Raw genomic sequence first — 16,364 nt, forward strand, 5'->3', positions numbered from 1 at the left:
CGAGCGGCCTAGGGACAAGGCTCTCACGCCGGTCAACTGGATTCGAGTCTCCCATACGCAGACCTTAAAACAAGTAGACCCGAGGGGCTATAGCCCCATTCGACCGTTTTTTACTGTTTTTTGGTTCTAATTCGGTTCAGCCTTGATTAAGACTGACCGCAAAAAAGAGCAACTTGTCTCAAGGACATTACCGACCGGTTCTTGTGGCTAGCTTGCGCCAAATACATACAAAAAAAGTTGTACCGAAACAAGATGATGTTGTACCGAAACATGATGTTATGCTCGACCGAATTTATGATGAGTTTCCGAGAGTTTTTGCCGGTAAATTCTCTCGTTTAATTCAAACTATTTGACTTCATTTTTTTTACGGAGATTAGGCGCACAAGCGCCATCTTAAAATGTTTTCTTCATAACTTTAAGTCGACATTGTCGACATTTAAAGTCGACTTTAAGTCGATATTAAGCCGAATTGGCGAAAACTATAGAAGGTTTGGTGAACGACTCAAAACTTTTTCCAATAAGCTGAAGAGCTATACCCAGACAAAACAAACTCAGAAAATACTCCAGAAAAGAAATGACGACCTTCGCATCTGCTCAAAATTCTTTGTTAGAAATCGGTGGAAGAACAAAGGTCGTTTTTTTTGTATTAAGCAAACCAATCAATGCGATCATGTTCTCTCTTAATATTTCTAAAAATTAAATTGCAGAATTGAGAATTCGGGCGGAATATGTAAAAAGACACTTGTATTGCATGCGGGGGAAAGTTTTTCAAAAATGGGAAAAAATGATTTTTTTTCATGCTCTTTAGAAAATTTTGATCAGAGCTTACAACCAAATCTAGTTCAAAATATTTAAAGGGCAGTGCGAACATTCAGGATATTTGCCTTGATACGTCTTTGTTGTTTCTGTAATGCGTTAATCAGAGTAAGCTGCTATTGGTAGTGTTTTTTAACATTCGAAACCTCGAGCGCCTGAACGCCGATTGATAAAGGAGTGAGTGTTTATATGGAGATCATATTTGCAAACAGTGTTTGATTCAAGTGAAAACATTCTTGATATGTACTTAATTTTTGTTAGACTGTGAACTGTTGAAACAACTCAACGATTGATATTCAGTTGAATTTTAATAGTTTATAAGTTTATAAGACTGAAATGTTGCTACTATTGTCATCGACTATTATTCTTCTGTGTAAGATGATCTTTCCTGATGTACTTAATAATTGCTTTTTTTCCTGATGTTTGGTAAAATTGCGTAAGATCTCAAAACTTCGTCGGGCGGCGGATTTAGGGGGGGGGCGGAGTTGTTCGACCCTCTGCCGACCCAAAGGGTCCCCCCTTCGTTATATTTTGAGATATCTATTTTTCGTGACGGAGCCTAAAATGTTTTATTAATAATGAAGGGGTAGGTAGCGCGTCAAAATTGGTCAAAGTTTTTCAAAAAAAGCCTAAAAACGCCTTTTTGGCCAGTTTTTTCAAAGTTTTGCATGCAGCGCACAAAGTTCGGCCGAAACAAGGTCTTTTTTGAAAATCCGCCCTCCTCCTCAAGAAAATCCTAGCCCCTGCTTCGTAGAAAGGACAACCTGTATTTGGTATAATTTTATGCTTAGTATTTTTCGAATTTTGGGTACGTTTTCGACTATCGCGCTATCAACACCAAAGACTTCGGTACGCTGCTCCTTGTTAAGGAACTCCATGTTCGGAAACCGGATGGCTTTTTAAGTGAAAAATTAGATATCTCCAGATACTAAAGTATTAAAGTCCAATTGATGTCAAAGAACCACCACTTTTTGAACACGCATTATCTGGCGCCGTCGAATCTTATTTTTCTCTTCATCATATCGATTTTTTTTTCAGCTCTGCTTCCGAAGCAACAGGCAGTGATGGTCGCCTCAAACTGGGAGTCCCTCGTATTTGTTCTTCCCCACCACAGCAACGAACTCAGCCGGAAGTGCGCACTCTTCAGGTACAGAAAGTCACCCCAAAACACGACTTCAATCGACTTATTAAAGAATTATTATTGAGCATTTGTTTGGTAAAGAACAAACGCTCAATTGTAGAAATCAGTAAAGACCGGACGAACTAGTCTGGAAAAAAAACAAACTTAGTTTTGATAAAAAGCTTGAGATTAAAAAAAGTTTTACAAATAAAAATAAGTTGATAAGTACTATATAAAATGAAAATAAGTTGATAAGTACTATATAAAATGAAAATAAGTTGATAAGTACTATATAAAATGAAAATAAGTTGATAAGTACTATATAAAATGAAAATAAGTTGATAAGTACTATATATAGGATAGTCCGTAGCTGTACAAGTAGCACAGAATGTTTCGACCATACTCTTAAAAAAAACTTTTATAAAGCCTAGAACTTCGGCATATTCGATAGTCATAGTGAAATAGACTTATTGAAAAACAGTTTGCGCTTTGAAAAGGACAAGAAACATTTAAAAATAATCAATTATTTTCTCTAACTTTTTTGAACTTTTTTTTGCATAATTTTTTGAGTTTTTGAAATTTTTTGTTTCCAAGATCGAGTTTAAAAAATGAGTAAAATGATCTTGCTTTATTAAAACTAAATTTTTAGGGATTGAAAATGATCACCCGGCTTATCGTTTTATAAGACGCCTGCTTGCTCGCTTTTTTGCTCGAAATTAGACAAAGTCAAAAACACAATATTTTGGATAATTTTTAAGGACTGAAAGGATTTTATTATGATAATATTACGGGACTTATTGCGATGATGACTTGTGGTACGTAATTTTGCGTGGAAACGAAAATAACAAATTAAACGCACCCGAATACAAAAATTCATCCCCAGTTTTAATGGTCGGAACAAATTATAACAAAAAACGTAAAAAAATGCCAAGCATTTTTTTCTGATACACTCATCCGGTAAATGTTTGTGCGCAAAAAGCTTCTTCCTAACAATTAATTTATGCAACTTAAATCTGTTGTGTATTGGAGCATATAACGATGAATTTGTAACTATCTCCATAAAAATGTTACAGCGATCATTATTGCCTTTATGGCTACCTGAATGATTCCTATGACGGTGGAAGACCTAGAAGGAACATTGATGCGAGGTCTGACCATGAAGAGTTCACTACTATGGCAAACAGGACATACAAAGAAATCAACTGGTTTTCACTCAACTCTACAAATCCAGGTAAGTGTTTTTGTTCCCACTATAGGCGGCAATACAGCAGTTTTCACATCACCAACTTGTATTGGCTTCTAAAATTATATTTTTCGCATGCCGGATTTGTTTTTACCGGACAAGGGTATCCAAAAAAAAATTTCATTTTTTTCGCACGCAAATGCAGATGCCAAAATCATTTATTTATATAACTGTCAAATATGAGTACGATTTGCCATAATGAAGCCTTTTGTACGTCGTTGCATAGAAGTCAAAAACCCTGACAAAAATTTGAATTCCGAGAACTTATTTTAACGACCGCAGTTATGTTGAGAGACTGAAATATCATTTTAGATGATTGTCCGATAAAACTTAATACATGAACTTGGACTTAAGTAGCGAAGCAATCAAGTATTTTTGCTTTTGAGCAATCTTAATGGGTGTTCTTATTTTATATTTATCTCAAACGTCATTCATACGGGTGATTTGATTGATTTATTTATTTTTAACTTCGTTGCTAATCTATCACTATTTAATAGTTGAAGATAACCTTTGAAATTGAAGATCTAATAGCCACGTTGGAGTTGATGTAGTTCTTACAAAAATTAGTATTAGAGATATTCGTTGACATTGGAAGATTTTGTTGAGAAAATTTTAATGCCTAGTTTGGGTCTTGTAGGTTAAGAGTGAACAGCTCGCATGTTGGTTCTTTTCCTCTTGGATAAACTATGTTAACTTCAAAAAATTTGAAATATATTCACTTGATTTTTTTTTGTTTTGGTTAGGGGGTTGTTGTGGGTGGCAACTGAACATGTATGAGAAGCATGGAAGACGCAGAGGTCTCTCCCCCTCCGAGTACAACGAGAGACTCCTAGACTACTCCTCCGAACACAAACACCTCAATTACATCAAGGTACCACAGGCTCTAAAAGCTCTAAAAACTATTTTGCCCGGCAAAACTACATTTTTTAGTCAAAAAATGAAGTATTTTGGATCTGAATGAACTATTTTCAAAAACATTGAAATATTTTGGATGCTATTTAAAAAAACATTGTTTTTCTACAAAAATTAATGGTTGATTTTTTGTTAAGAGCAGCCAGCGGATAGAATGTAATGTGACATTACAAGGCCAAACGGTTTATTTTGTGAGTTGTAAGCGGAATCCTCAACAGGCTAAAATTTATTTGTCACGGAATCCGCATTACGGCCCATTTTCTTTGATAATTTTGCTCGTTTGGACTTCACGACGTTTTATTAGTCAAAGTTGCTTCAAAAGCAGCCGAATTTCACTATGTGCAATTCATAAAGAAGTACTAATACATGTGTCTGGTATGTCAGTCCGCAACTGTAAGTAGAATCAGCAAAATGTAAATGGAATCCTCAAACTGTATATGGAATCCGGATTTGGTTTTTGGAACCTACTAACATATTTAGTTAGATACTTAAATTACTCGTTGAACTCGATTTCAAAAATTGAGAATCAATTTGTACAATTAATGTGGGCAAGTACGTGTTCCGACGAATGAAAAATGGAGAGCTTTGTATTCGGGTGTAATTTATTTTTTTAACGCAAAATAAGGTACCTCAAATTATCATTGGAATGGACCGAGTGTTAGGGCACTTGTAGTAGGGACTCATAATTCCTAAATGTTTTCTCAGTGTCGAGTTCATTATAAAAAACTTAAATTTTTTACTTAGATTTTTAGGCTTTAAAACCCTAAATTAAAATAAAATTACCATATCTCTGAATCATGGGTCGCACAGGGTCGAATCATGAATTGAACAGGGTCGAATCATGGGTCGAACGGGGTCGAATCATGGGTCGAACAGGGTCGAATCACGGGTCGAACAGGGTCGAATCATTAGTCGAACAAGGTCAATCACTAATCGCATTGGGTCGAATGAGGAGCAGGTTCAGAGGTGATTTTTAGTCGGACTGTTTTTTGCTTCCAAGACTGTAAACAGATGCAAATTGTATAATTAATTGCAAAACTAACCGAGTTGTATGTTTTGCTGCTGCCCAGACTGAGGTTTTTGACACCTGATTCCGCAAAAATGGTCAACTGATGTCCGATTTTCGTCGCAAGTTATTAGGGTTCGATTAATTCGCTCAAGGTCAGACAATGTCCAATAAAGCCGAACAAATTAGTTCAATGTCGAACAGTGTCCAATAAAGTCGAGCAAAGTCGAGCAATGTCCGTAAAGTCGAAAAAAGTCAAAAACTGACATCATTTTCGGTCGAATCATGAGACGCGTGCCTCAGTCTGGGAAGTGGCCAGGGAATTCAAACATAAAAACATGTATTAGTTTGTTCTACGTTAAATTTCGATTTGTTGGGCAAATTTAGTTCTCTGCTCTCTGATCTTTTGTTGTTCAGTAATCGCATCATGCTCCCTCTGGATCTGAGTTCATTTACTGAGTGCCAAAAACTACGTTCTGGCTTTTTTTCTAAGGTTTTGACCTAATAGTCTTGTTTATTTTACAACGCACTCCTCCATCTTAGAATCATTATATACTAGCGTCAATGACACCTTCAGAAAAATTCGAGGATCTGTCAGCTAATAATGGATGTCGTAAAATAGAATCACAGGGGATTCGTTGGGTAAAAAAGGGAAAAAAGAAGCGTGGGCCCTCCCTCACACCCGCTCACTTCCTAAATCCGCTACAGGTGTAGAACAAAAAATAAAAATATATAATTTTTTATTTTACCGGTTGTTTTCGTGAACAGTAGTTCTCGTTGACACAAACCGTTGGTAAAATTAATTAAAGATTTTTGACGATGAAAAATTACCTAAAATGTATCAAGGATCAAGCGAAGTTGCACGAATCATCAAATTTATTAGAGAGACCCAGACGCCTGTCTCTTCAGCCGACGATCGATTAAAACAAGAAACATTTAATGAGGAAGATGAATCATGAAAAAAAAACGTTTATTTATCCCACCAGAAATAAGACTCAATCACTAACAAGGATAGCCGGTTGCTGAGCGAGTACCACGACCTTGACCCTTTAAAAATGTTTTTTTTTATTAGTGTCGTTTTTAGAGTGATTCGATAACTATACGATGGCAAAGAAAAAGTTGAATTAGGCATGATCGACGACATTTGTCTCCACAAAACAGAAAAACAAAAAACACATGAAAAAAAACTAAAATTAAATGTCAATTTTTTGCACAATAATAATTCTTTTTAGAAAACTTTTGAGCACTTAATGAAACATCCAAAACTAGTTTTCTATTAAGTAGAATCAAGTTTGTTTATCTTAAAATATAGAAAAAAGTAAATTTCCATATAACGCGCGTTACTAAATTTCCATATAACGAGCGTTTTCTCAACACTGGGAAAATTTTTAACATCATTCGAATCGCGACTGAAAGGGTTTTCGCTTCAATATGATATATCATTCGAATCATTCCGATGATTATTAGTGGTAGCTAGTGGTACCTGACTTTGCGTGGAAAAAAAATCAAAACACACGCGATTGCAAAGATCCTCCTAATTTCAATGGTCGGAACGAAAACACCTCAAGGACCTCCTATCAGGAAAACTTATAAAGAGGTTGATACGAGTCCACATATAGTCTACCTTGAAAAGGCTCCTCTTTGTAATTTAGGCCGAGTATGACGGATTTTGTGGGAATGTAATAACGGCTGTCGGGTTTGGAGCTCGGGGAAAATTGAGGCTTATGGGGGAGACTGGTTCCCGTTACCCTCCTAATATTCTGTTTTACCGTTTGGCTGGCCATAGCACCTGGTTGGCCCAGGAGTATTTCCAGTTCATCACTTTAGATTGGTTCAGAAAATCAATCATGTGCAAGGACCAGCCCTGGCTCTGCATATGAAATTCAACCCTGAAGAGATAGAACTGAAAAAAGAAAACTGAAAACTGAAAAAAAAATGTTGTTTCTCTATTTTTATGTAATCAAGTTTGTCCTTTATTAACTTTTTCATTGAATATTAAATACCAATTATTAATTGAATTAATTAGTTTACCCTCAATCCAATTTGAAGCAACTGTTGAGGCACCCTAAATCACAGCTTATTAAAACCCAAGGTTTTCATTGTAATCATTTTGTTTTTTTCCTAAATGTTCTGCCAAAGTAATACTTCTAATTTTCCCCTCCCCAACAACGTTTAACCCAGACCATTTGCTGGAAATTTATTTTCCGAGCCCAACAACCTAGTAACAAAAACTAATCTAGTAAAGCATTAAGTAACCAACTTTAAAATTGATTTTTTTTGATCCAAAAAATGTAGCTTAAAATCAATTAGAATTCATTCTAATTTAAGTTTAATCATTTTTTTGTTTTTTTTTAGTTTCATTTCCCTACGAATTTTACTAACAATGAAATTGATTTTAATCGATTCAAATTAGTTTTTGACGACTTTTTTATACTCAATATAAATATATTTTAAACAAATAATATTCAAATTTTTTAGACTACTAAGCAATAGAGAAACAGAGGAAAGAAAAATTTAACGTTTGCTTTTTAATTGACATTTGGTTTTGATGTACTGGAAATAAACTATGAGGATAACTATTATCTAATTTTTTGCAACTTAAATGAACTTACATATTTCGAGACCTCGAAATAAACTATGAGGATAATTAATATCTATTTTTTGCGACTTAAATGAACTCATATATTTTGAGTTTTTTAATAGTATGCTATTAAAAAACTCAAAACATATGAGTTCATTTAAGTCGCAAAAAATAGATATTAGTTATCCTCATAGTTTATTTGCTTAACAAAATTGAGCCTAGAACGTTGTTGATATTGAATATGAAATTTGAAAAATGTTGCAGAGTTTTATTTCTCATTACCGGGGGAACCCTTAGCATTGCACAATTTGAAAGAAAATCCCTTAAACGCAATAGTTTGAGGTAAAAAATCTTACCGAGTGACTCTTATTCTCTGCAGATCTGATGGAGACGTTCTTGAGCACACAAAATTGCTCAAGCTTCGAAACAAAAAGAATAGTTAAGTTACATCAGATTTATTGAAACTTTGATGAGTTCCAGTACCTTGCGAAAATCTATTTAAATCCCTTTTTATGCAAAAAAAAACTGATTTTTTTTCTAGAATAGAAATCCATTTAACCAATTCTAGATCAGTATACGTGTTTAAATGGGCTATCATAAATCGACATCTAAATAGTATATAATCTGTATAAAAATCGCTTTAAATCAATTTCAATATCAAGTTTGTCAGTGCAGGTTAAAACGATTACTACTTATTTTCAGTGTTTTTTAATAATTTTTCTTTAAGATCGGATTTTTTTTTCATATTATAATAGCAATACAGTTCTTTATAAGTCGATTTTAAAAGATTTTTTTCTCAGAAACTGACAATAAACTTTTCAAAAGTAGAATTTTATCCCTGGAACCCCAGTGCGGACCCGTAGCCAGTAAATTTTCTAAAACAGATCTGAAATAATCTTTTTCAGATCTGAAATAGGTTGTGAAATGTTTAAATAACGCTTGTATTCTTTAAGGATTGGTTATTTCAGATTTAAATTCAGCTCTGAAATTTTTTTTTCTTGGTTATTTCAGATCTGAAAAAATCTAATTCAGATCTAAATTCAGCTCTGAAATTTTTTTTTCTTGGTTATTTCAGATCTGAAAAAACCTAATTCAGATCTAATTTCAGATCTGAAATTTAGTTTTTCTTGGTTATTTCAGATCTGAAAAATCACTGATTTGGACACAATTGTTGCTATTTGTCATATTTTCAGCTTCTGCTAGCTACTATAAGGCACTCAGCAAAGTCTCAAATTGGAGACTGCCGGAAGAATATTCCCCCAAGCATGAGATAATCATTGGAAACGCATAAGTAGCGCATGCAAATCAAATATTTTACAGGTCTTCTAACAGTTTTTGAAACTTTTTAACACAATTGAACAGGAAATTTAGTTCGAAAAAAAAACTGTTTGTGATAATGTTCGTATGTTTTTCTGACCGCTAGTTAATCTAAACATAATTGTGTATTGCAGAAACATCAAAAAATAAAAATTCCATTTTTTTTTGCTCGAAATGTATAAATTATAATTTAACAAAGGATTTCGCAGATCTGATTTCAGATCTGAAATTTAGTTTTTCAAGGTTATTTTAAATCTAAAAATTTCCATTTCAGATCCAAATTTCAGATCTGAAATTTGTAAAATTCTTATCAAGATCTGAAATAAAGAATTTTAGATCTTGCACAGAAAATCCCCTGGGTACGGGGATGAATCCTACATAACTCTTTCAGGCACTTTTGCTTTTTATGGATCCTATTACTCTTTGAGCCACTTTTGCTGAGATTGAGAAAATTCAGCGTCCCTTAAGCCGTAGTATTACTTCAGAGTGGTCCAGTTTTTCAGTCAAAACTTTTACTAGACACAAATACCTTTTTTCTGTTACTCAAATGATCGAACATAACTTGCTAGCTCTTTTTGGATATTTATTTCCCTCAGACAGCGACTTTCCAAAGTGGTTTTACATGAACAGCAAAAACAGCAGAGATTAAAAACCTTCTAAAGATGAGAGCAAATCACTATTCAAAAACCGTACACTAAATTAAACATCTCAGGAATATCTGCTTGCCTCTTTATATACTGAAGAGCTGTTTATTTTCAGGTGGTTAATGAGGACATAGAAGCGTGTGGGAAAACAGTGGTTTCTATTGGGTTCGGATCGGGTCGATTGGTATACGAGGACGAAACTGGAATAAGGGAGACATTCAACCCTAATTATGACTCATTCAACTTCCCTATTATCTTTCCCGAGAGAGAAAGGGAAGGACGGATGGTAAGTTGCAATTACTCTTTTTGAATCAAGTTAGCATCGGAGAGGGTCATAACATCACAGGGTTGACAAAAGAGGGTTGACAAAAGTTGCTAGTCATACAATTCACATACTACAGACCTTGACATTTCATACATTAAAAACTCGCATGACTAGTTGTTCCCATATAGTTTATAGAGGTCAACCCGGTTTGATTCTAGATTGGATTTATCGGTCAATCAGAATCGAGTACATTAAAGACAGTGATAGGCAACCTCGATCCAACGTAGTTATAATTTTTAATCAAAATGATATTCAAAATTGAGGGAGGAGGGGGAGGCGATTTTAACTTTGTCTGTTTAAAAGAGAGATAGTTACTTGATCCCTCATCTTCAGCAGAGGTCATAGCAGCCATTTGATTTAGGGGAGGGGGTGAAGCGGTGGGGTTACGGACCTCGCTTCCTTCTGACAGTCGACCCCTGCCGACCCAAAGGGTTCCTTCCCCCTTTGTACTATTTGCAGATATCTAATTTTGGCTGGCGGACCCTTAAATTTTTCTAAAGGAGCCTTGGACGCAAAATATATTATTTTTGAGAGGGGAGTGCGCGCCAAAAAAACGCAATTTTTTTTTATTATTATTTTCCAAAAAGTGCCTATAAACTCCTTTTTTGGCCTGTCTTTTTTATCAAAAATTTACCTGCGCCGCAGAAAATTTGGTCATAATGGGGTCTTTATAAGTGATTTGGGAGAGCTCAGAAATTTGTTTTGAAAATCCGCCCCCTCTCGAGAAAATCTTAGTTCCGCCCCTGCTCATAGCATATGCCAAAAAGGGAAAAACACCAAGACTTGAGAAACAAAATTTGGCAATCTATGATGAACAATTTCCTAGCAATGCAATTTCCATAACAAAAGTTTCCTTACAATGGCTATTTAAAATCTAGTTTTGCTTTGTCGAAACGGCATGCATCCATTGTTTTGTTCGCTGATAAAACGCTGATAACTTTTTGTAAATTATCTATTAAAAAAAACTAGATGAGGTTCTGTTCTGGACTGATTTGATCAATTTTTAAATGGCTTCAAAGTTAAGGGATGTTTTTTTTCAGGTTTACAACATTGATCTGATGTACTTCAACTTCTCCTGGTTCAAGAATTACTACATATGTACGGCGCAACCCTGGATTTGTGGGGGAAGGGCAAGACAAAATCCACCCTGGATACCCATTTAACATAACCCAGAATTCTAAACTAAAAAATCAAAAACCTAAAATTGAAGTGATAGATTAGATCAAATCGCCTGATGATGTTTTTTTATATGAATCAAGTAAAAAACTTTGGATAAGTTCTTTCAAATTTGACAGAGATGATGTTATTTTGCCGTTTGCACTGAGCAGTGAGGTGGTTGACGAAGTAAACACTCGCAAACCATTGAGCATCTCAGCATCTTCTAATTAAATTTTTTTCTGTTGGGAACTACTCTAAAAACAATTGTTCCTGGCCAATATTAACATAACGTAAATTTTACTCGAAGATAAAAAAAATCTTATCATGAAGCGTTTAACTCTATTTGTTGATATTTTTGAAGGAAATGACGACACTATTGACAAAAGTAAGATCATAGGAGATTTTGATACGATTTGACTACCTATACTGAACTTTTCTCACAATTTCATGTCTGATCAAACAATTTTCAGCCATTAGCTGTTTTCCAGCTCTGTTCATATCTGGCCCAGGAATGATCATGTGAAGTCAGGTATGATCATGCCTGATCCAGGTATGATCATGTGAAATCTGATCTGAGGTATGCTTGGGACAGGCCTGATCATACCTGGGCCAGACCTGAAGCAGACATGTTCATACCTGACTTTTTCCATAATTATCATGTCTGTACAGATCTGATTCAGACTTGTACAGCGAAAAAAGAGATATGTTACAGTACTGATATAGATCTTAAATTTGTACGAAACTTCGATGTCCAGATTTGAATTTAACTACAAATTTCAGTACGGAAATATCAATTTATATCGATCCAGTTTTTTATTCGTTTATGCGAAAAAACTGCTTCAGAATTATTTTCACCAACGCCAGACAATTTGTTTTTTTTTAGAACAAACCACTTTGCAACCTTTTTTGAGCAAAATATATAACTAACCAATGAACCAATTTGAAATTTTTGTTATCAAAACTTACTCATCATCTGAGTTGGTTTCTTTTCAAAACTCCAAATCATTCTTTTTTGGAAATGGAAAGTTGAAATTTTGATTGCATCAGTGATTGTTTTTAAAGTTTAACCATTGAAAAAATACCAAGAAAATGGAAAAAATTTGAGCCTCCATTCTTATTGAGGGTAATAGGAAAAAATTATGCTCAGGTTAAGCTCAGGAAAACAAAAACTCGAGTATAATTCTGACATTTGAAAATTGACTCTCGAGCTAAAAACTTTTTCTGTGACAGGCAAATGTTAGGCTCTGAAGTTCTTTGTTTTCATTTATATCTAACTTTCAAATCTAAATTTGCTTATTTCTACTTAAGTTTCTTGTAAATTTCTAGATCCTGAATTTTTTTCATTTTTATCTGAAAATTAGGTGTAAATCAGACATTTTTCAGATCTGAAATAACCAGGAATTACATAAGTTCGAACTGAAGTAACTCGTTCGTCGTTCATAATCCACTTCAGATCTAAAATTCTGATATGAAAAACGTAAATTCAGAAAACTCCGGAATAATCTTTTCAGTACGGCCAGCAATATAACTCGTTTTATATTGTTGCCTGAAACTGCACTAAAACTGATAATGTAAGGATCTCATACGGCCTCAAGAATGGATTTTTTGGTGGAAAAAATTTGACTGAATCTTTTTAAAACACCTAGATTTGGTACAAATGTTCTTTTTCTGAAAAAATTGTATGTTGTCAAATAATGTTGTCAAAAATAATTGTATAGAAGCTGTAAAAAGGCTGTACATGATATGTATATAATCTGACTACGTATTAGTACAGAGAAAATCCCTTAAGCAGACAGGTCAGTGAGCACGCAAAAGACTTTAATTCTTCATCTAAGGAATTTTCGCAAAATATAAACCATCATACCTCTGCACGTTTTTGTCTTTCAAAAAATTATCCAAAGATTCAACTGAGTTTGCAAAATTTTTGCTCTTAAAAACTTATTTTCTAGCCATATTGTAATATAATTTTTGAAATCCTACCTTGATTTTAATTTTGACTAATCAGAGTTGAGTATTGTCAAAGTTAACTGCTTAAGCGTTTATATTTAGATGAACTAGCGGTAAAAAAAAAGCTTCCGAATGATTTCACAAACATGTATGGGTTGGGTTTTCTGCTCAATGACTACGCCTCATATCTTCATATATAATCATTAAACAGTTTGCCAAAAAAGTGTACATAAATTGTCAGTAAATTGTAGCTAGCATGTACCAAAAAAAACACAGCAACAAATGTGTTTTGGTAACTCTCGATTCGATTAGGATGATAGTCACACTACCGTTAAATTGTTGTTCCAGCTTCAGTTGTATACGAGGATTGCTATGGGCTGCTTGTTTTTTTTATTCTTTCGCGTGAATTCCTTCAAACTCATATTCCTATATTTTTTTTCATTTTCATCAGATGTTAAAAATTGAAGGTAGTGATTTCAAATTAAGGCCACCTGAAGTTGGTGTAAAGGAAGTTTTCTAAAACACTGAAGCTGAGCTAAATGTTCAATTTCAATTTAGAAACAAGACTGCTCGTATATGAGGGCAACGCCCTGAGTGTTCCGACTGTCCCTTAATTCATATCGAATAGTTTTTGCGAAAAGAAAAAATTGAAAGTCTATAAATTTTGGAAATTATCTAAATGTAAAGTTTTGAGTCGTACGAAATTAATACGACGAATTAGCTAGACTAAACTCAAATTGAAACGATTTTTATTGTGCGGATTAATTCGTCACGCATAAACTATTCGCGTTACGCGCTCAACAATATGACTAATTTCTTCAATTTGCCTATAATTTAGTCTAGTACATGGCCATTTTGGCAATTTTTTAACCCACAGAACTTTACAAAAAACAATCGGAGGTAAATTTTTTTTAAGGTTTAACTCAGGAAGTCGACTTCTTCAATGGGATACACAAAATTTTCGTTGAAAGTTATTATTTCGCGCGTTAAGTGTCCCAAATTGGCCAAAATGGCAATCTTCAAACCCCAAAATTTTACGAAAAATGATTGCAGGTGAAACATCTTTTGAATATTAAGCTCAAGACAATAATAGCTTTCAAATGAAATTAAAAATTCCGTCAAAATGGATAGTTAAAAATCGTCGAACTTTGCTTGAAGAAAAAAACTCAACTCGAGTGAGCACAAACTATCGTTACGAAAGTCGAAACAACAATTACAGCCGAATCAGTTTAGAATGTTTCCTTCGATTTGTTTTTAACTTACATTTTAATGTACAACTAAAGGTTGAAAACCACAGCGTTTTTGCATTGAGTTCAATTCAATTGGAGAGAGAAGTTTCGTTTTAGAAATTTCAAACGTGTGTGATAGTATTTTACGCATAGTGTTTTACCGTTTATCTAGTTGTTTATAGTTGATCAGCTCAATCTGGTAAAAAGGCGAGTTTTTAAGAAAGATAAAAAAATGATATTTATGCGCAAATAGTGTCACCGACAATTAGGAGAAAATACTTTGTCCAATAAAATTCAAATGTTGCATGGACACAACAGCTCAGCAAAAAACTACCTTAAGATTTCCATCAGTTAGAGTAGGGAAAACGATTTTGTAAAATTCAGATATTGAATTAGATATGATATAAATATAGATAGAATAGAGTAAAGAATAAATGATTATCGAATCCAGAATTGAATGTATTGTTTTAATGTTTAATGTTTATGACTAGATTTCACACTTAAGGCTTTCGCAAATGACAGCTTCAGATTCTCAAGTGACAAACGATTTAGCTGGTGAGATTTGTCCTTGAATCAATTTACTGCACTTTAAGTAGGAAATTAAGATATAGTTAGATAAGACAATACATAAGTAAATAGAATATAATGAGGTACCGAAGGTCGCCTCATGACACTTCCCCCTCTAGAAAAAATTTATCTTGTATAAATTTCGGAATGAATCAGGCAGGAGAATAAGAGGGAAAATAAGCACAGTAATGGGTTAGTGATAACCCAAGCAATAGGCTAATATGGCAAAGTTTACAAAGTTTTAAAGTTTGTCATGCTCTTCAGTTCTTGTTTTCTTAAACGGAGTAGTTTGCTCCTTAGTTCTGGGAAACGGCACTTTCCGAACGATTGGGGTGAACGGCGTAGTAATTTGAGTAATTTGATTGGTGAGTTGCGTAGTAATTTGATCAGTGTTCGGTCGTTGTGGCGAAGGCTCCGCAGGGTCAGATTCAGTTACACTCTTAACTGAATGGCGAAGAGGATCTCCATAAAATCTCGTTGGTTTCTTAGACCGATTGGATGATCTGTTAGGCTCGCTCGAAGATTGAGAGGTAGGATTGTCAACCTCCATATGGCCGGTATTCGCTGATTCCTCTGACGCAGTCTGAGCAACCGTGTCGGAGATCTGTGGCTGATCTTGGGGTGGTGTTACCGCCCCTGTAGGGGATGTCAAGGCTGGAATAGTTGGAGGATCGAAAATCGGAGTGTTCGAAGTAGCGATCACAGGAGCCAATCCTTGAGGCGTTGCAACCGGTGCCTCCACCAATTCGAGCTGGGGGCCAGTGACCAAGGAGTCCTCGCTCGACGACTCAGCTGTCAAGTCAATTATCTTGCCTTTTGAAGGTTCCTTTGACTGCCTTGTAGCTGAAGTAGTAGCTGGTTGAGACTGCTTTGTAGCTGAAGTAGTAGCTGGTTGAGATTGGGGCCGAGGAGCAATTCGTAGCTGCAAGCGTTCTCCCACTGTGCCAGTCGTAGCTGAAAACTTAGGGTGATTAAAATTATGTCTTAGGCTTAGGTGATTTTTTCGATAGACTTTCCCTTTGTCGGTAATGTAAGTATGATTCGTAACGCGAGTAATCTTGATTTTTGCTAGTTTGAACAGCGGCTTTCCTGAATTTCGATCAAGAACTTTCCGAAAGATTTTGACTCTTAGAGGAACTTGTAAAACTAATTTTTCTAATTTACGTGTTTTTGAGAGTCTTTTAGGCCTCGAAGAGGACGACATGTTTATTCTCTGTGAATGGGAGAGTGCTGGTGCTGACGTATCGCGGGCGTTGTCGTAGAAACGTAGGGTTCCCTTTGTGATCCCTGTCTTGAGAGAGTTTGCGAGGTCGCTATTACGAGCCGCCAATTCACGGAGGAGATCTTGTCCTTGTTGTGGGGGCACATTCCGTTTCCTCTGCTTCCAGGTGTTAGCTGCCTTCGCAAGGTTCTCCAAGGCTTTATACGGTTGACTATCCGCTAGAAGCTTGCCCACACCAAAAAGTGGCTGGAATTTATAGGGGATTTCTGGGCTGTGT

At 35.0% G+C, this 16,364-nt stretch overlaps 1 protein-coding gene across 1 annotated transcript; it reads left to right on the plus strand.

Moving 5' to 3' along the window:
* Positions 1–1,088: 1,088 nt before the first annotated feature.
* LOC134839683 (uncharacterized) lies at positions 1,089–11,127 on the plus strand. Its single transcript, XM_063855305.1, has 6 exons — positions 1,089–1,189; positions 1,855–1,963; positions 3,010–3,167; positions 3,923–4,050; positions 9,755–9,925; positions 11,005–11,127. The coding sequence occupies exons 1-6, from the start codon at positions 1,153–1,155 to the stop codon at positions 11,125–11,127; spliced, it is 726 nt and encodes a 241-aa protein (XP_063711375.1). The 5' UTR covers positions 1,089–1,152.
* Positions 11,128–16,364: the final 5,237 nt, after the last annotated feature.

The sequence above is a fragment of the Symsagittifera roscoffensis genome, chromosome 2, assembly GCF_963678635.1.
Source record: "Symsagittifera roscoffensis chromosome 2, txSymRosc1.1, whole genome shotgun sequence".
NCBI lineage: Eukaryota > Metazoa > Xenacoelomorpha > Acoela > Convolutidae > Symsagittifera > Symsagittifera roscoffensis.

Bases quoted from the DNA above. Each gene is read 5' to 3' on its own strand.
- LOC134839683 (XM_063855305.1), top strand. From the start codon at position 1,153: ATGTTGCTACTATTGTCATCGACTATTATTCTTCTGT. The intron at 1,190-1,854 runs GTAAGATGATCT...TTTTTTTTTCAG, and splicing joins ATCGACTATTATTCTTCTGT to CTCTGCTTCCGAAGCAACAG. The intron at 9,926-11,004 runs GTAAGTTGCAAT...GTTTTTTTTCAG, and splicing joins GAGAAAGGGAAGGACGGATG to GTTTACAACATTGATCTGAT.